At 36.6% G+C, this 21,051-nt stretch overlaps 1 protein-coding gene across 2 annotated transcripts in view; it reads left to right on the forward strand.

Moving 5' to 3' along the window:
- ANO3 (anoctamin 3) overlaps nt 1-21,051 on the forward strand; it is a gene marked incomplete at both ends in the record, with an annotated part of 221,817 nt that overhangs the window by 127,794 nt on the left and 72,972 nt on the right. For both annotated transcript variants that reach the window (XM_084263699.1, XM_084263700.1), the window contains 3 exons: nt 5,456-5,668; nt 6,615-6,686; nt 18,378-18,508. In XM_084263699.1, coding sequence (XP_084119825.1) covers nt 5,456-5,668; nt 6,615-6,686; nt 18,378-18,508 — 416 coding nt within the window. The remainder of the gene's footprint in view (nt 1-5,455; nt 5,669-6,614; nt 6,687-18,377; nt 18,509-21,051) is intronic.

Genomic DNA, 21,051 nt, shown 5'->3' on the forward strand with positions numbered 1-21,051 from the left:
ATATTAATTGTCTCAAGCTATATCTACATCAATCTATTCAGCATTATTATATTTCATTGAATCAGTACGGTATCTGAAGCCAGAGGTTTTACAGAAGATTTTTTACAATGAAGTTATTTTTATCAAGCAAATTTGTGATGGAATGAGTAGTTGGTAATACCTCTGTGTTGTTGATACTGATTGTGGACATTATGATATACCATATCTCCATAAAGCTGATGCTATGGATTTCACTTTTATAGTAGCTACTCCTGTTTTATGCTAAGGTTTATACCAGATTAAACGGGCAATAGTTACTGGGATGTTCTTTCTGAAAATAAAATGGTTTTGGCCTTTCTAAGCGCAGTTTCAGCATCAGGTTAACAATGTGTATGCACTAACTGTCAAATTTGACTTATCTAAAATTAGGAGTAAATGAAATACACTTGCCATTTCTTTCCTACTAAGAGAAAAATAATGTATCCATATTTCACAGTGAGGCATAAGAGAATTTTTCCTTTATGTTTCTGATGGCCAAAACCTGGAGGCATCTGCGAGCTGGCATCATTTAGAGTCCTTCTAGATTGCCATAATGTTAGGCATGCATTAAATTGTGCATACTGATTTAGCGATCAGAAAAGTTTATCATATTCTAGCTCCATCTTTCCTGCTTGCTCTGCCAGGAAGCTATGAGAAGATGTAGTACAGCTGGCTATTCTGGCTTTGAGCCATGTAGGGATTTGCCTACATAACAGGAATCCCCAGCTTCCCCTTGGAAAGAACACTTTCCAAGGCAGAAGTGCTAAAATAAAAGGCAGGGCCTGATTAATCCACAAACTTCAACCACCTTTTTCTCCAAAATGAGAATTTTTAATATCCACACTATCCTCATTTCCATACTCATGTTAAGTGGCAGAGAAATATTTTGTAGGGAAAGAACAAATAAGTGCAGTTTGAGTAGAAAAACAAGTGTATTCTTTTTTTTGCTATGTGTATACATATCTTTTATGTTCCAAGTATCCCCGAACAAGCAAGGTCTGTAGCATATTTCTGGTTGGAAAGGTACAGATTCTAGAAAACACCCCTATGGAGAAGAGAGAAAGAAATAAAAATAATTCCAGTAAATAATTTAGTGACCCAGTTAATTATGTCATCTGCAAGCTGTGTGCCAGAGCCGGCCGGGTAAGCCTTGGTCTGCAACAGCAAATGCCACCAAAGCTACTGTATCACAGAACTGGGCTCTGACATGCTAGCAGAGAATGAATTAACTCGTTAAGCTTGAATCACAGAGGTGGTAGATCATAGCACTAGTGTGACAGCAAGTGTGCTCGGAGGCTACTTTGCTGTGACTTGCTCTCTCTGAGCAGAAGCATCATGGTACTGAGGCATCTGTTTGTCATGACACAGAGGAATAGACAGTGAGAGAGCAAAAAGGAATAGTTTTCTTTTAAACTGAGGCAGTGCCTCATAAAAGAATTATACTCTTTTTTTTTTTAATATGTATCACTTAAATTGTTGTTAAAATTGAATGGCAGTGTGTGGTATTTACATTACCATAAATTTCTTTGGTAATAAAGTGATTCATGCTACACACAGTGACTTCAATACAGATGTAAGAAACACTCGTTTTGGTAACAGTAATTAAGGATGCAGTTACTGACAGCTTAAGAAATTAATTTATAAAGCCATCCAGAACAATAACATCTTTTTGTATATTATTCTATATTGTCCGTTAAATTGTCTAGCTACTGTAGGAAGAACTACAAAGAATACTTGTGAGTAGCATAGCAGACACCTTATGTTGCATTGCTCTGTCTGAACACAGTGCGGTCAGTGCTTCAGCCCAGGGCTGCTGTGTGCTTTGCTGGTACAGAGTGTTCTTTTCAGAATCATTGAGAAGCAATGCTTGTACCTGTTTAAAGACCGGCTGCACCTTTTGAGGCAGCAGCAGCTACCTTAGCTTCATATTAACTTATTACTTAATTTCTCCAACTAAGAACTGTTATGCTCTGTTGCAGATCTGGAAGACCTGTCCTCAGTGGACGAGTGAAGGTCTGCATTTCTTGACAGACCAACACTTACACAAAAAAAGCATGTTCTGTGAGCTGAGGGAAGTTTTAAATGAAAGACCCTTTTAAACCTTAGCTATCATATTTAAATATTGAGAGTATCCTGCTAGTCAAAGTAACTTCTTTGTGGATTCATATGTTAAGATTTAGGTAAGACTTACTAAGTGTGACATCCTTCTTTGAGTGGCACAGATTTTGATGAAAGTTTGTGGCACTCTAAGCATGAGAAATGTTTACATTCTATATTTCTTTCTAGCACAGTCAGAAAGAGGCAACATATATCACTAAGAGACTAAGATTTGTAAGAACGTGCTGTAGAGTAAATTGTGCTGTCAAGCAGAGAAACAGCATAGTAAAATAAACTCTCTACAATTATGTTTTGAGGATCTTTGACACTGTGTACAGCAGTCACAGAAGATGTGTGGATCCTGTGCAGGCAGGAAGCTTTAGTTCCAGTAATGCCCTGTGCTCCAGCGTGGCTGTAAGCAAAAGGAGCAGAAACAAGCCCTGTCCAGTCATGGAGCTGAATAAAATAGACCAGCTCTGTAATAGACTTGGATTTTGCTCAAGAGTTCAATTCCTCTGTTTCTACAATGATGATATGTATCAAGGCCCTAGATTGAGTCAGAAGGTGTATCATGATTTTCTCATCCACATAACCTTAGAAAAGTGACTTAATTTCCTTGTATCTAAGAAACAACTGAGAGCTGTTTTTTTTGGGTTTTTTTCCAAATCATTATCTCAAATGTTTTGTCCTGACTTTGGAATGGGAGGGATTTGCCACCATGTAATAAAGGTGTGGTGGTCTGGCCCTGTCTGGAGGCCCGACACCCACCAAAGCCGCTCTGTCACTCCCCTTTTCAGCTGGACAAGGAGAAAATACATATTGAGAGGCTTAGGAGTGGAGATAAGGACAGAGAAAGATCATTCCACAATCAGTGTCACAGGCAAAACAGACTCAGGAAAGAAAACGCTTTCATTTATTACACTGCACTGCACAGCCAGTGACACCAGTTGGGTAATGAGAAGTGCGACCAGATCTTAAAGCACCTCCCCTCACCCCTCCCTTCTTAGCAGACTTCACTTTAGTCATGATTTTGCGCCCTTCTTCCCCCTCATTGTGGCATGGGGAGGGGCAGGGATGGGGGGGGAATGGGGGGTTGGGTCAGTTCTTCATGAGTAGTTTACCTTCCTGGCTGTAGGAGCATTACTCACCCCCTTCCCTGCTTACCTTCCTGGCTGTAGGAGCATTACTCGCCCCCTTCCCTGCGGCACCGTGAGGTCCCACCCACGGCAGAGAGTCCTCCACGAACTTCTCCAACGTGAGTCCTTTCCCATGGGGCTTCAGTTCTTCCCCAGCTGCCCCAGCATGGGTCACTGCTATGAGTCACACATCACAGAATGTCTCTCAGTCTTTCAGGCCCAGACTGCTCTAGCCTGGTTCTCCACGGAGCCACAAGTGCCCCCAGTACCTGCTCCAGCGTGGATTGTTCTCTGTATCTCATCTCTGTGTCTCTGTCTCTCTCCATGGGCTGCAAGTGCTGGCAGAGGCTTGCTCTAACACAGGTTACAGTGTCTCCTGTATGTCTCCACCTGATCCATCCGGCGTGGAGCCTCTCCACGGGCTGTAGGTGGGGTCTCGACCTTTTCCACGGGCTGTGGGGGGACACCCGCTCCACCATGGGTTTCTCCACGGGCTGCAGGGGCATCTTTCTCTCCAGCATCTGGGGTGACTCCTACCCCCTCTTCACTGACTGCAGTTTCTTACATCTTCTCACTCCCTTCTCTGGTGGCAAAAAGCATCTTCTAGTGTTTTTTTCTCTCCTAAGTGTGATTCCCAGAGGCACTGTGACCGTTGCTGACAGGCTCAGCGTTGACAACTCCGGCCTTGAGCCATCTGCTGTTTGCTCTGTGCAGCCTGCAGAGAGCTTCTGGCTGCTGCTTGCAGCAGCCACCCCTGCAACCTCCCCTCCTCCACCAGAACACTGCCATGCAAAACTACGACAAAAGGTTACCCAATAAGTAAAAAGTTTACAAGCATTGATATAATTCAATAATGGCAAGGGGGAAATTAATTCTGTAGCTTTGAAAGAGAAGTGTAAATATTTTGCAGAATGGAATGCCCTTAATATTTGTATTTTAGCACTTGGGGTTTTTTGGGTTTGGTTTGGTTTAGGTTTTTTCTTCACTAAATTCACACCTTATCGTATACAAGGGCCTTTCAGGAATAGATTTATTTTAAGTTTTAATAATGCCTATAAGCCATCTTTTGTGCCAAATTCCATAACGCAATACAATTACTAAAGTGGAATAATGAGCATGCTTGTTTATAATGATAGCTGAATATTACTCTGGGTTTTTTTTTTTTTTGCAAATATTGACAGATTTCAGATTACCTGAAAAATTCCTGTAATTTTGGGAAGAGATAAAAAACAGGACATAAATGGAATGAACACTGCCAAAATTATCACGATATAATGTTCTCATGGCACATTGTTGGACTATAAATCCTAAGTGATAAAAGTAGTAATGTCAACTAAGTTGATAATAAGGCATCTTTTGGTGTGCGTTGCCAAGCAATTCTGTACTGGGACTGTGACTGGGGACTGTACACTGCAAAGTGGGCAGTTGTTAACAGGGCATCCTGTCAAAGGGCTTTTTGCTTAAAAGAAGCAGAAGATTTGTGAGATACATTTTGGAGGTGTGGAGTTGTAATGTTAAGGTGGGATAAACTCATAACAGGGAATGAGTTTTGCATTGTTTTTTAAAGAGTTTACTGATAACAGTGATCCCCAAATCACATTTTTCATTTAAACTAACAATCTGATTTTTCAGTTGTTCTCATGGGTATCATACAGTTGACTGGTGCATCAGTCTGTAGGCACCTGAACCTGTCTGAAAATTCAATCCATGAGTCCTAGGAGAAAAAACTAGGAACAGGTAATATATTCATCAGAATTCACAAACAGCTGCATTTCAGAGGAGGTGGTGTTCATGAATCCTTCAGGAAGCTTGTGAACATCTTTTGCTTGTATTCTTTCTTCTTTTGCTTTTTGTTTAAGGATTTTTATTAATTTCTGTTGCTGAATTAAAATTTTGTTTAGCAATCATTATGTGGATGACACTAGGTGCTGTCATTTGCTTCTAACTGACTGTACAACACGTACCACAGAATCCTCAGATTTAGAATATTGTGAATTGAAGTTGGGAGACAGTAGGTGAGGGTAGGTGAAGAATTCTTGGATTTTGTACCCAACTCTATTCTTCTTTAAACTTTAAATATTTTAAACCTTTTGTTTTGCTGGAGAGTTGTTTATTAAGTGGATTATTCACGTTGAGCTTTAATGATTACCTGTCTTTGTCAGTGCCTAATAGGGCAGAACTTATGTCTCTCTTGTTTTTTTCAGGTATGAATACAAGCAAGAGTGAGACAGTGAAAGAGCACCCATTAAAACCTTCTAGAAGATCTATGCCATGCCTAGCCCAGAGCCAAACGCATCCTCAGAGTCTGAGCAAGCATTCATCTTTTCTGCAGCCGAGTCATGTGCAGCCACAACCCGGGTCTCAGCCTCTAAGTGCAGGGACATCTACAGCTACTGTGGATGTACTGTCAGAACGAGGTAGGAGGTTTTTCTCTTTCAGGAGCTTGTTCCAACACTTGGAATGAAAGGTTTCTATGGGAACAGTGTTTGAGTGGTGTCTTAGAATTGTCCTAGATACTATTTTTTTAGCATTCTCCATTAATTATAGGGTATTTTATAAGCTTGATTTGTTTAGATACCTACAGTTTGTTGGAGGGATGTGGGGTTTTTTTTCAAAACAGAACTGTGGTACTGAGTTCATGAGTGAATTTCTATAACATTTGAAGTGAAGTTAAAGTAATTTTTCTTTTATTTTTCTGAATTACAAGATTATTTCCTCCTTACTGAAAACAAAGCAAGAAAGTGCTTCTGTATGCTGGGGAAGAGCATGAAGGTTTCTGTAGTCTATCTTAGGAGAGAGAGGAAAAAAATAGATATTTGGCTTTGGGCAAGAAATGTCCTTTTGAATGTGTAGGAGCAGATGTGTCCGTTCCTGACTAGCAGAATCAGGAAAGAGTGATGTGGAGAGAATGGGAGAAAAGCAAGAAAGTCCATATGAATTTTAACTTGTCTTGGACAAAAAAAAAATGCAGCTACATTTATTTTAGGACTTCTGTTTTATTAGATAAACACACCTTAGCAGAGACACTAGTCTAGTCACTGTGTGACTTGTTGCCAAGTGTTGTCATACGCTATTGCCAACTGCGTGAGCACCTTTATAGAATAAATTAACTCAGGTGATTTCTGCTACTAAATTTTGAGAAGCCCTTTCTTATTGTTGGTAGGCACTAACTTGCTAGTAAGCTGTTTCACAGAATTAAACTTCTTTTGGGCATCAAGTGAAAGTGGTCTTGTTCCTTTTTTCATCAATGGAAAGTGCTCTTCAAAATTTCAGCCTAAAGTTTTTCATTTTATTCACTGGCAGCTTTATCTTCTGTTTATTCCATACATGTGAATGCTGATATGTAAATTGCATTTATTCCAGCTAAAGTGATGGAGACTTTGGAAAGAAACTTGCTTAAGCTGTCTAATACAGAATACAGTGATGCGTTTTCAGGTAAGTTTGTGTCCAAAGTGAAATAAGAATAAATTAATGATTCATTAAATACACTTGCGGTATTTAAGTATCAAAAGGCCATACCAACCCTGAACTGCCAGGTTTTTTGAAAGAGAAGAAGAAATGTGACTTAAGAAATGTGTCATAAATTTCCCGATACTTTCTCACATTTTAGACTAACAGTAAATAAAGTGAAATATTTTTTCACTCATTCATTGTAATCTATTCCCTTAACAATCTTTCATAATACAATCACTTGGAATCATGTATCTGAAATTCCTTTGCAATAATTACCATTCAGTTGTTACTGATCCTGTATAGTCATGTTATTCAGTATTTTAATTTTCTTTAGTATTTTAATTATATTTATAGAATAGTAGAAGTTTTCTATAATTAGATTGTCTATAAATTATAAATTATATCTATATAAATTATCTATATAAATTATAAAGCATATTACTTTTACTTTAGATATTTATATATAAAAAGCCTACCAATAGGTAAAAAAACCCCAACGCACGAACAACAACCACAAAAATGTCTATAATCGGAGCATATTTGTATCTGTTAATGTCATTTCGATGCATTAATTGAGTCAAAGTATAAAAGCAACTAATCCTTTCCCTGCAACTACAAAATGAGTCTGTAGAACACACACAAGTGGTAATTTGCAAGTTCCAAAGTGAATTAATTTTTTAAGTTCCTGGGCATGCATTACTCAACTGAAGTACACACAGATTTTGCTGTACCTTGCACAACTATTTATTGCTTAGAGTCAGTGTAGCATCAAATTATCAATGGTACATTCATGCTGAATGAAAGAGTTCTGCTTTTGGAAAGCTGTTCCTGCTCACCTCTCTCATGTTTTAGCACTGTTTTTTTTTCTTGATGCTCAAAATCCATCATAAATAAGACTCTCTTCGGAGTCTCCTAAAGAGGTAGCTACTGGCAGATACATTTTGATTTTCTTTTGGAGGAAGTTCCAAAAATCATGACAAAGAGCAAAAATTTGTCATGAAGCTTGTATAAGAAAATCAGGTGTCTCAGGAAGTTTCCAGTTGAAGTTAATGCACTTTCTAAGCGTAATTGGTTTCATTGGGTAGGTAGCACTGGTAGCAGAAGTTTTAACTGTTATAATTTTCTTCTTTTTTTATATCCTGTTCTATTTTTTCCTAATTGCTTACACATATGCATGCTGATATTATTGTGTATTTATGTATGGCAGCAATAATTCTTTCTCATAGAAAGTGGTATGCTGTTTCTCATTCATATCACCTAGCTTGAACATGAAAAGAAATGTGGAGGGCTCAGTGATTGAGGAAAAGACGGACTGAGCCTTACCAGCACAAAATTGTATCAAACTTTGGTGTGGATGTTTCTGTTTTTCTGACTAAAGCTATGCTGTTTGAAGAGTCAGAAAAAGTAATTGAATGGTAGCCCTTTTGCTAACTGGATTCATTAATTTTCCTGTGTAAATAGGGTTGATACCAATTTAGATGACTGAAATCAGTGAAGTTACTCTGGATTTACGGAAGAGTAATTGGTTAGGGTGTTCCGCCACAAGCAAGAAAGAAACAGTATTTGTAACTACATCTGAGAAGTCAGTAGTAAGAATTCCTTTAGATAAAAGGGAATTATCAGTTAGGTTTGAGAAGAGAAATCATTAGAAAGGTACATTTTTAAAAATGGCCTTTCTGTAAACCTTCAAAATAAACTTTGTGCTTGAGGATCCTGTTTATGTGGGTAAGAATTTGTCTCCAAGACTAAAAGTTTCCTTTTTATCCTGAATCTGAGGGTTAAAAAAGAAGAAAGGAATATTGCTGCTTGAACTTTGATCACTAACCAGGTGAAAATGATGCAGCACTGTTACAGGCTTCATTCACATGGTGAATTTTTAATTAGGCAGGATCATGAAAGTATACACAAAATAGGCCAAGTACCTTTCTCCAGAAAATTTCTTCCAGAGTTGTGTCCATAGACAAACTGTTGTCTTGTGAAAAGATTCTCTTTTATTTCAGTTTACAAAAGATGAGTCCATAAATCTCTTGGATGTGTTTAATTAGTGATGATGATGGATTTATAAAGTAAGCAGCTAACGTACTATGCCTTTCTTAACGCTAACACAAGCAAGCGTGATCAAAGGCATTATGGATTTAGGTTCTTTTTCATCTGTTAGTTTTAGGTTGTAAGTAGCGGGTTTAGTTTGAGGAATCAGTGAATTCAAGCAAAGTAACAGGCATTGAGCTTCTGTAAGACCTAACGTGAACTATGAGGTCTCAGATGGGCTGGAATGTTCAGTGCATAGTCAAAGCTTTGTGGAAATTCCCACCCAGTGAAGGTTATGATCATGGCTTTTGGATTTTACCCATGTGGAAACCACCTATTGCTTGGAGCTGGACACTAAAGCGTTACACTTCACATTTCTCAAAGTGTGCTTGTAAAATTTGGTGTTCTGTGCAAAAATCACATTATTTCTTCTGCTTCCTTGAAAAAGCATTTTCTTTTCCTTTGTTTACATTGTAGAAAAGTATAAAGTTCTGGTTTCAGTGACCTTTGTCACTTGTTCTGATAAGCTCACAAAAGAAAAAAACTAAGATCAGAGTTTCCAGTTCACTGTAGAACATGAATTCCTCTGGCTCCACTGGAGCTTTTAATATTTTTACTCATCTGCTGAGTGAAAGATTCCTGCTTTTTGGCTATTCAAAAAATGCCTTTTTTCCTAATAACTTCTCCAAGAGACTAATGTGCCTGCTAACCAATATAATATAGTTAGTGAAAGACCAACCACAATTAATTTATTCTTGACAGGGATGTTTTGTCAACTCATTTTGCTGCAAGTAGTTAGTCAAATTGTACAACAACACACAGGGTAATCTTCTGAGTAAGTTTATTGATGAGAACATTCTGATTTGTCAGGACTTCTTCAGAAATACTTCTGTAAGGCTAGAAGACTGCAGTATTTCTCATCATGGGGAGATTACTGCTGAGTAACCTGTATCCTGCTGTGGAAGCTGTGGGTAAGGGAGGTGGAAGACTGAGGTTTCAGGTGCTGAATTGTACAGGAAAGACCAGCTTTGTAACATTAAGTTGCAGACAGTCTTGATGTTAATAGTTAATTTTGTTTTTCTGAATCATGACTAAAGCTTTTGTTCTAGTATGTAATGGGACTACTTCAGAGCAACTTTTATAAAGACAGTAGAAGTATTTACTATCTAGCTATATAATCTTTCATGCCAGACAAAGGAGAGATGCTTGTGTGAGATGAGACAGTCAGACTGTCTCTGTATATTATTGTAGGTAACAAGAATAGCATACCTGTGATGCAGGACTTACCTGGACTGTTATCTCATGTTGATGCAGCAGTCACAAATACCTAAAATGCATAAACTTAGCAGAAGAGGAAAACTGGTTTTTGTACTTTTTTGATTTTATAAGAAGTAAATACAAGAAAAAAAGAAGAAAAGACTTTTGTTGTGTTTGTAGATACATGTGTTATGCAGGAATCTGAATATTAAAGTCTGAACTCATTGCTCTAACAATGTAATTCCAGTGCTATCCATTTTATGATTTATTTATTTAAATGTTGCGCCAGTGATGCTCAGACATTTGACATTCATTCTCTCAAAGGGAATTCAACATTAAACTTTTTTTCAGTCTCCTGTTTGTGTACACTAGCTTAAAAATGTAGTGTATGTTGGTATTGCATTCTGGTTTTACTGTGCTTTGTTTGTTCTTCTGAAGGATGTGCTCACTCAGTACTTTAATTGTGCCAGCTGGATGTAAATGACATAGCTTTAACTTCAGTTACTGAATTTCTGGCTTTACTGCAGCTACCAATAATGACTTTTGGCTTTAGTTGGAGCTACCAAAAATAAGTGGGGAAGAGTTAGGTCCTAGTAGTTACACAGTAACTACATACAGAAAGCCACGCTAATAAAAAATTGTTTGTCTCTAGAACTTTTTCAAAGAAACATAACAGAACTGCAGTCACATTAAGGTGAACTGATGAGTTAGTTAATCCAGGAGCTGATCCGCCGGCATAGGGGTATATCTGTGTGCACATGCGTGTATAAAGAAACAGCAACTGGTAATTTTTTTTATCTTTTTCCTTAGAGGCCATCATATGCATAAAGAGAACGAGCCTTATCTTGGAACGATCACAAACTTGGCCATCTTTTCTAAAAGAAATCCGAATATAAACAATTTTGATTAAGGGTACTTGTCCTAAACTGTTATCTCCATGAAAAGTTTAAAAATCCTCTTCAGTAATCTCTGCAAAATTTATAGGAGGTGGTTACTGTGTACCTGTTTGGAGTGTGCATTAGAAATCAATTGACTGAGTTTAAAAGTATTTAGCAGTTCTTTATTGTTGAACTGAATGGAATTTTAGATGATTCACAGGATAATTTGTTTTACTTTATTTCAGTAACAACTCCCTTTTTCTAAGTATAATAATTCATTTTTCTTGACATAATTGAGATAAACACTCTCTTCTATTGCATGGTACAGGTGAAAAAGAACTGTGAAAGAAACAATTGCAGATTAATGCCTTTAAAAATCCAGTTTATCACATGCATAGCTCAGGCATCAAGATTTTCAGGAGTTAGGCCATACTGAAAATCCAGTTATACTAGAAGAAAGGCTTGTGAGTCTGATAGTCTGCTTAACTTTAAAATCCAGTTCGTTCACTCTAACACAAATAAGAATATAAATAGATTTCTTCAGATCCTACCATCAGAAACTGTAGAGGATTGTCACAGGATCTGCCCTCCACTGTTAGGCTGAAATATTTCATTTAAAGTAAGACGTAATAAATGAGTGATGGATAACATAATCAATAGAAATTGACATTCAGGATTTAAATATAACGAGTATCTAATTTTAAGTTATTTGGCAAATAATGCCAATGATCATTAGCAAATAAAACAATGCTAATGTATTTATTCTTTTTTTTCAGTTCTGTTTTTTGGTTTAGGTTAGTTATAAGGGGTTTGTGCATAGGAAGTCATCTTCTCTAGCATGACCTGAAATCCTTTCTAGATAGGAACTTGATCATGAATTATATAGTTTATAATTTTGTTATAATGGTTAACTTGTATTCTGAATGTATCCTGAATCTAATTACTACCAAGCTTATATTCCAGAAACTCCCTTATTTATGCACTTGCTGCAGTGTACTGAAATGAAAAATGAAGACCTGAATCAAAATTAACAATCTAAAAAGCTATCATAATAACTGTGTGATAAAAACATTTTTCAGTGCATGATTATAGAAGTGCTTGTAAGTGACTTCTGCTCAAGTGATGCTATGAAAGACCGAAATGAACAGAATAACCTGTGCAATACATACCATGTTAATGTGAAAGGAGGGATTGAAGGACCACAGAGGATACAACTCAAGAAAGTCAGGATCAGCAGAAATGTGATGTTTCCACTGTGAATTTCGGAATCATTTATTCAGAAGCTTGTGGTCCTTAGGCAATAGGTACGTGCCATCACATCTATTCTGACTGTGTTGAGACAGACAAAAAGCCATGTTAAGACAGTTTTTCCTATACCTGGTGTGTGAGGGAATTGTCCAGCTCCCATATTATAGCTGGTTTGTGCCTGGAGAGCTGGAAGCATGGATGAAGAAGCTGTGGGATCTGTTATGAGCATAGTGCTTGCTAAAACATAATAAGGATTAGTCTTCAGAAAGCATAATATTAAGCTTTGTAATATCAAAGTGCTTTAGGCATATAATCTGCCCTTACCAATTCTGTTCCACACTGTAACTTCTCCAACAAGCTGTAATACCTGCCTGACCCCTTTTTAAAAAAGAGAATTATTCTGCGTAGTGGCTAGCACTCTCTGAAAGCTCATGAAAACTGTACATTAAGAAAAACCTGTGCTTCTCTGTTTTGGGTAGTATTTGATATATAAAGAAACATACACAGGTAGCTGAAAAACCATCTATGTTATGTATAAAATAGTTTTCCAGGTACCTAAATCCATCATAATGCTGCTTATCTGAGTGTCCAGCGATATCCTTCTCTAGTTTACTTGTTTTTAAGACTAAAATTAGGACAAAAGGGTATTAATTTCTTCCCCGATATTCTCATTCTTATTAAAGCTTTATTAGGCCTGTCTTAAACGTGTCCTCAAGAGATCGAGTAAAGAGTCATCGTATTGAAGTTTGTGAGACAGGAATATTACCTATATTCCTTTTTCTTTCCATAGCTATGCCACATATCAACTGAGAAACATTTGCTATCCTACACTAGTTATCTAAAGTACATTCATGGTTTGAGTGTTACAGAGAAATTGGGACAAGTGCTCTTTATCCCCTGTCAAAAAATTAAAATGCACTCTTGGCCTTTCAGAAAAGTATGGTAGAAAGGAAGGTAACCCTGCAGTTAAGAAGGCCCAGAAATGAAGATGGAAAGTGTAGACGTAGAAATCAATTTCTAAACTATCTTCTGCATTGTTAGGTAAAAGAGTCCCTGAAACAGAAGTGTCTCCAACATTTTATTGTGTAAGTGCCTTTTGGGCAAATCTTACTGTCGTGCATCAAGCACAGCAAAACTCTATGTCAAGAAGCATAGATAGGTTTTTGTGATGTATGATGACTGCAGTTATTCATCACAGCTCTGTATTACAAGATAGCAAAATGCAGCAACTGCTGTGATGAAGAGAGCTGTTACCCGCTTGATGAGTCATAGAATGGTTGGGGTTGAAACGGACCTTAAATATCACCCAGTTTGAATCTCTTTAGTATCATTTTATACTTCATTGTCGATCCAAGCTGACAGTACATATGTCTTAGTTATATGTTCAGGTGTGCTATAGAATTATAAATATGTACCTAATTAAAAAGGAATCCTCGCTGTATTGAATTGAATAGTGAAATTCCCATTAACTTCATTGAAATATGATTTGATCTCTGCCTCTGGAAATACAAGCTTTTGCCCTTTTCTCTAATTTAATATCATTATTTAAAAGTCAGCCTTTTTTAAATCTTAGTTTTAAAGTTTTATGGAAAGCTAAACAGTATAATATAGAAATTTTTGTTTTCCTGACTGGAAGTCATATTAATTTTACTTTCTGTAACAGGTAACTCAGGGCTTGCAAATTATATATATATATATTATATATATATATATATATATATATATATAACACTAATGTTTTTTTTAAGACAAGACTTTTTTGGTGACAGCAGTTCAAAAAGTTCTCAGCTGCTGCAGAAATTCTAATTAGCGTTATTCAATAAGTGAAATGTATCGGGAAGATGATATTAGCTATAATAATTTCTTTAAAATACAATATAGTTACTTTGTATAGTTGTTCACTTAGTTCTGCAAGCATATAGTCTTTCAAATATAAGATTTTGTATGATAAATATTGAAATCTTTGTCCTTTGTTTGAGTAAGTACTCTGAAAACTCAAAGAGCTCATGTAAAGGGGCACGTGCCTTCTGTTTGCGGTAGCAATAATATTGCCCCTGAATAGTCATGGAAAAGAAAGCAGTCCACGCAGACCTATTTTCTTTTCATCTTTTAAGGTTTTGCAGTTTTTCAGCTAACTCTAGATCTGTGGCTTACTTGAAAATTCATAACTCTAGCCAAGAGTCTCCCCAACAGGACAGAAATTTTTTTGTGTTTTCAGGTGGTTTTTTTTAATTGAATCCTGAAGTAAAGGAGAAATGGAAAGATGTTCAAAACCAACCACGCTCTTCGCCAACTTCGCATATTTTAACATTGACTAAAAATGTTTTTAGTTGTTTCTGGAAATTACTATTCACTCTTCCTTCTGAGCTAACACCGGCAGTGTGGATTAACTGAAAGCTAAATACACTGTGTCTGCTAAGCTGACACATTCCAAGATAAAAACATTGATCATTGGCCATTTTAGAACAGTATTTTAGTGATTAGACCTGAAGAGCTGATAATCTGATCAACTTTTTTTAGCTCTGAAAAGAGAAAAATTAAATAACACCCCCCCACACACACCTTAACAAGTTTAATAAAAAATCACAAACACTTGGAATTCTAGTGTTGTACATGGGTGTGACACTCCTGGCTGGTGTCCTTCAGCTCTGCCCAGCAAAACACACATGGGACAGCATTTATTAACAGCAGAGAAGGGGATGTATGCCTGGGGAGTTGAGCAGTGGTCTGAGGTCTGGTAAGGAGCTGTCTTTCTGTTAGTTAGTGTGAAAGCCTCAGCCTCTAGAACAATGTGAACTGGATTTGTGTGGTTTTGTTATTGGTTTCTCCTGTGGCTTCTTGTCTATACTTTCCCCCTCCCAAAGGCAGGGCTAGTTGTGGTAGGCATTACAGCCCATCTGAGAACAACAGGACCAGAGAGAGCTGACAGTTGTTCTCAATTACAACAAGCAAATTCGTTGTTGTAGGCTGGGGATGGTATGATGGGAAATAAAAAGGTGGAGTAAACAGTAGCTTTCCCACACTGCAGAGGGAAAGCTTGAGGCAGCCAAGCTTTACTTGTGATGTTTTGTGGAACTGCTGCCAAATCAAGGCTCTCTTTATTACAGAAGAAGCACTAGAATACTGGAAGAATTCTACTAGAATGTAGAAGAATGCCACTCTACTAGCACTATGTTTTTGTAATATGTTGTTTCTATCATCTTCTCCCAGGATCTGTTTCTCAACCCAGCTTATTTCATTCTTTTAAAATTTGGAAACTAGCCCAAAGAAATTTCAAAAAGTTCAATTTAAACAAAATGAGTCTCCCGAAACACACATGTACCACCCGTTGAACTTTTTCTCTGAGTAGTGTTATTTATATTAAAGATTTTGGTTTAATGTACGCTACAGAAGAGATAAATGGGGCAGCCAGTCTGTTTCAAGTACCTACAATGCATACTTTACGTGTTTGGTTGACAATGTATAAAACTACATGAATATTAAGAATAGTGCACAATTTTGGATAAATATGGATGGCATGCTGTGTGTCTGAAGTTTTTTTCACAGGTGTAATTTTACTTATTCAAGTGCAATGTTTGAATGCTATGTTTTAATCTTCATTCCTCCCCTTTTTATGATACTGATACTGTGAGTTTGTGGGGCAGTGCTTTAGATGAATAAAATAAGTCATCAACTGCTGAAAGGTACAATAACAGATACTAAATTTTATATAAGAAATCTACCTTTTAAATTCCAAATTTCTATATTTTTGTGGAGTTTTTTGTTGCTAAAACATCTTTTGACTACAATTTAGACAAGAGAGCAGGTATCTCTAAGCAGAAAGTAATCTTTTATTTAAAGAAAATACATGCTACAAATTAAATCTGCGGCCTTGAAAACATAAAAATGTTTAGCAGGTAAAAGTATATTGAGCACTAAGGAAAATTTAATTTCCTAACTTTAAATTGTATTAAATAAATGAAATATATAAATAAATACAATAACTGTAAATAAAATTCTATAAAATATTGTCTACATTGCAAAGGTTTGTTTTGTTGTTTATTGGGGTACTAATAATGTCTAATTCTCTAAAACTTCCTTTGTAAAAATACTTTTTTCCACTTAATTGGCCTATTTAAGTGCAAGAGTTGAGGTTTCATAATTCTCTATCTTCTTTTTTACTGGCTTCTACTGTAACACCTTGATTTTTAGTAAAGCTAAGAGCTCATCACATCTGGACATGAGTCAAATCTGCAAAGTTGCTTAAGTGTCCTGTTTCCTACTTTGTGTTCGCACTCCTTGGAACCTTCTCCACAGTCTTTTTACTGCATTCTTTTTTGTTGAACAGAGCATAACCTGTATATTATGTTAGAACATTGTTTAAAACAAATAAAATCATAGGGTCATAGAATGGTCTGGGTTAGAAGGGACCCCAAGGATCATAGAATTCCAACCCCCCTGACACAGGCAGGGACACGAGCCTCCAGGCCTGGATCTACACAAGGTTGCCCAGGGCCCCATCCAACCTGTCCTTGAACACCTCCAGGGACAGGGCATCCACCACCTCTCTTGGAAGCCTGTTCCAGCACCTCACCACTCTCTCTGTAAAAAACTTCCCCCTAATATTCAATTTAAACCTTCATTCCTTTAGTTTTAATCCATTCCCCCTTGTCCTGCCATTGTCTTCCCTGTTAAAAAGTTGATTTCCCTCCTGTTTCTCTGCTCCCTTCAGGTACTGGAAGGCTGCAATGAGGTCCCCCCACAGCCTTCTCTTCTCCAGGCTGAACAAGCCCAGCTGCTTCAGCCTCTCTTCATAGGGGAGGTGCTAAAATCTCTGATCTTGGTGCTCTGACAATTAAAACAGGTTATCCTATGCATTAAGAAATCCTTTCATAGGAGGGCTCGTTTTGTTCAAACATCATGTAAGTTTCTAAATGGCAGGAAAAAAAGAGCACTTGGTAAATCTTCCAGTCTAATGTTCCATCTCAGAAATGTTTAGGCTACGTGAGATAATTATGGTTATTTTTTTTTCTGTACTGCTTACTGTGGAGAATTTAACTGAACAACTTAATGAAAAAATACTTTGTTGTTTCAGATGAGCTTTTATGAATATAAAACTCAGGAAATTCAAGATAGTGGTTCCCACAGAAACCATGACTTGTTTCTTGGCATCTGTTTAGGGTTTAAAATTACTGGACTAAATGCTGTTCCCGGTTCCCCTGACTTTTCCCATGTTGATATGAAAGCTGAGATGAGAACTTGGCTCAGGATTTTGTGGGTAACTTTTTTGTCTGGATATGTTTCTATTTCCAATTTGTACAAGATATAATAGTGTGGGAATAATTATTCCATCTTTGTAGTCTTTAAAATATTTTTTTCAAGATGAACCATGTTGCAACACTCATTAAACTTAGATGGTCCAATGTGGTACAGGAGTTACCCCTCATTTTACTCCTGCTGGGTATGTATGGTAAGTATTGTGACAAATTTTTTATGAAGAATGTGCAAATTAGATATCTGAAAAAAAAAGGGTGTGAAGTGACTTACATACTAACTTGGCAGCAGTGATTGTACAGGAGGAAGTTTAATCTGTGATAGGGAAAATCCTCAGTCACCTGCAGCTATTGTAGGACACACAGCAAAGCTTTTATTAAAAAACTTTTGTGGAACTATTAAAAACAAATCTCAAAAGAGAAACATTTTCTGTGTGGTGTCAGTTATCATCTACCATCACTGGGTATGCCTCTTAAAATGTGTTCAGAAATGGTCACTGCAATACCTTACTATGCAAATTTTCAAATACTATACGTAAAGATGAGCAGCACATGCATATGAGGAATCGGTCATCTCCATCGCTTGTTTAAACTCAAAGCATGAGATGTTATTGTGGTCTCCAGGATGCACCTGCCTATTTAATAACACATTTTGAGTCTCAACAATTATGAGTTAAGCACAAAAGCATTTGAATGTTTCTTTAACTTGCTTTGTGGGGTTTTTAAAGCTACTGTGAAGAATGTTGTGGGCTTTTTGATTTGGATGGTAATAAAAAAGAAGTTTCTATAGTCCTTCTACTAAAAATAATAAAATAAAAGTAATTTCTAGTGTAAGACAAACCAATAACATTTCAATTAAAAAACACTTTTGCGGGAACAATAGGATGTAAGTATTTAAAAAGTGGATACTTTAAAGGAATATTCACTTGTGGCTATAACAGTACTGTTACCTTCTCTCCACTGCACCCTAAAATGAGCACACTGTTCTTTTGTTTTTCTTTCATATGTAGGAAAGGACAAAGACACACACACAGATGATTCAGAACATGGAAATGACAGTAGTCGTACAGATCAGTCATTGCTTATTCAAAACAAGCTTACCAGACAAAAAACAGAACCTCGGAGTAAATCATCATTAAAGGTAATGGACACAAAACTTTATTAAACTTTATTGCACTTTAAATAAATAGGCATGTCATGGTAAGAAATTTAGGTGGCTCCCATATTATAGTTTGACCCAAAGAATCAGTGAATGGAATTCTCTGTACCAAGGGACCAAAATCTTATGGAATCAAGGATTCTAATTATTTGTGTGGATTCATCTACGAGGCAGTAGCTTTTCTTCAGAAAATTTACATTGCACAGAATTTAGGCCATAGGATTCCCAGCAGCAAGTGAAATTTATGTTAGCTGGGAGGCTTCAAGAAATCATGAGAGTTTAGAAGAACTAAATTTGTATACCAAATGATCAGTCAACTGTGATCTAAATTGTAGGATTCACCTTCCAAGCAAAATCCAAATGATGGCTAGGCACATTGAATGAAAGATTAAGATTTACTTATGTATAGGAGAGTGTAGGAGTATTTTCTGGACCTGCAACTAAAGCACTGGAAAAGCCATTTTACCAGATACAACTACAGGTTATCTTGCTTAGATCACAGTATTCATCACTGCGTTTTCTACAGCAGTTCCTACACAATAATGACAAAGATTTATGACAGATTTTCACTTCCAAACATATTGGTGGTGGTTTAGTTTTTTTCTTGTGCTGGACTAAGAGACCCTTACTTGTCCTTTCCATTATGCATAATTGCTTGTTAGATTTATGACAAACAACCTAATTTCAAGAAGTTCTGAATAATGTTCTTCTACAACCACTGGAAATAGTGTATTCTGCAGCACAAGGTTTTACTAACCAGCGATTCTCTGATTGTTGGTAGGTGAAGCAAAGAATAATCCCATGTTACAAATATAGAAATGCTTAAATTGCTTTAAGGTTCTGGGCTTTACAGACAATATACCTCTCAGTAGATCATTATACAGCTATCTGTTATACCTGTGGCACTTTGTGATTGTAGTATTGAATGAGTATTTCACAGGTGTCATACAAGTTGTGAAACTTGTTCTCAGTCACACTGATCATCATTGCTAGAGGATTCTGCCACACAGGTAGAAGGTTTATGTGATCTCTGAGACTTCATTTCATGGGATGTGTTTAGGAAAAAAAATTCTGGTAATAGCTATATTGTAAGTTTTATATATATTTACAGGTAATTGTATTTACAGATGGAAAATCTTTGACATGAAAATGACACTATGGTAATGACACAAAAGGGTTATATTTTAATCAAAACATTGCAATGAGAACTTTTTGTCTTCAAATATTTTTATTTCTGTTTCTGCAATACTACCTGAATTAATGAAATGATGATGGATGTTCTTGTTTGATTTTGTTGATTAGGTAGACAAAGCCTTTTATGTTAAATGTGGCCTAAAAGACAGAAAATAATGCCCAATCTGCAGAATTTAGACTATCGTATAGAGGATTAAATGCTTTTAAAACAGGGAAGACTGCTATCAAAAAGAACAGTAACATGTAATATCTATCTAGTAACAGGCAGTTCATAGTGCTAAAGCAAAATATTTTTTGTGTTTATGTCTAAAATATCAAATGACCGCTAGCTGTGCTTTCCCCAAGCCCTGCATTCAGGACTGAGAGGAAGTTCACAGGCAGCCAGTAAACTATCTTTATTTCAAAGTTTAGAGAGGAGCCTTGCATTTATATTAAGTTGAAACAAAAATGCATTTTTTATGTCTCAGTCTTTGTATGACCTGACCTACTGAACAAAGTGCTTCAGAGTTTAAAAGCAATCTTCTGAAGCCACATTTGGCTTTTAGCCTTGACAACTCCTTTTATCACAGCAATTACTTTGGAAACTTCCTTCTGCTTTTATACTGATTTTGCAAATGAGGCAACCAAGCAGGATTCTCCTGCTGTTTACTGTTTGCGTGCCTCCACAGAATAAAGGCAGAAGGGATTTAGATTAGTTTTATATTAGAAAAGGAGGTTACTAGTTTGCCTTTGGAGTATTCTACAAGTCTTTGTGGCAATTAGTGGATGGATATAAAATTAGCAAAAGGAGCTTTCTAATTCTTTCTGAGACTATTGAAAACCCTGAAGACTTCTCTGCAGTTTTACAGCTGGTAAGTACTCCCATATATTTGGAAAATAAACTGATCTGTCATGATAAAAATGTTTCCTCAGTCTGACCAGAGAATGAATAGGAGAAACACCACCTTGACAAAGTGTGCAAGGATCAAAGTATATTCTTCTTCTCTGTTTGTTAATGATTCTAATTTTGGCTTGTTTTGGAAGGGATGTTTTACACCTGAGAGACTAAGGGAAAAATTACTGAAAAATTTAATTTCAATCAATGCTGGATACTTCAGTGATAATGAAGTTGTCTTGCTGACGTGATGAAAGCCAATACACTTTTTTCAGGAATTGTTTAGTATTTTAGATCACACAGATGATGCGTCACTTTCCATCAATCCAATTTATATTGCTGCAGTTTTAAAGCTTGAGAAGCATCAGATAATTTTCATATAGCATCTGGATGCCTATATTCATCTTGATAGCCATCTACATTTCTCATTTCCTTGATTATGATTTGTAACTCATAA

Source organism: Gallinula chloropus (assembly GCF_964237585.1).
Source record: "Gallinula chloropus genome assembly, chromosome: 4".
NCBI classification, from domain to species: domain Eukaryota; kingdom Metazoa; phylum Chordata; class Aves; order Gruiformes; family Rallidae; genus Gallinula; species Gallinula chloropus.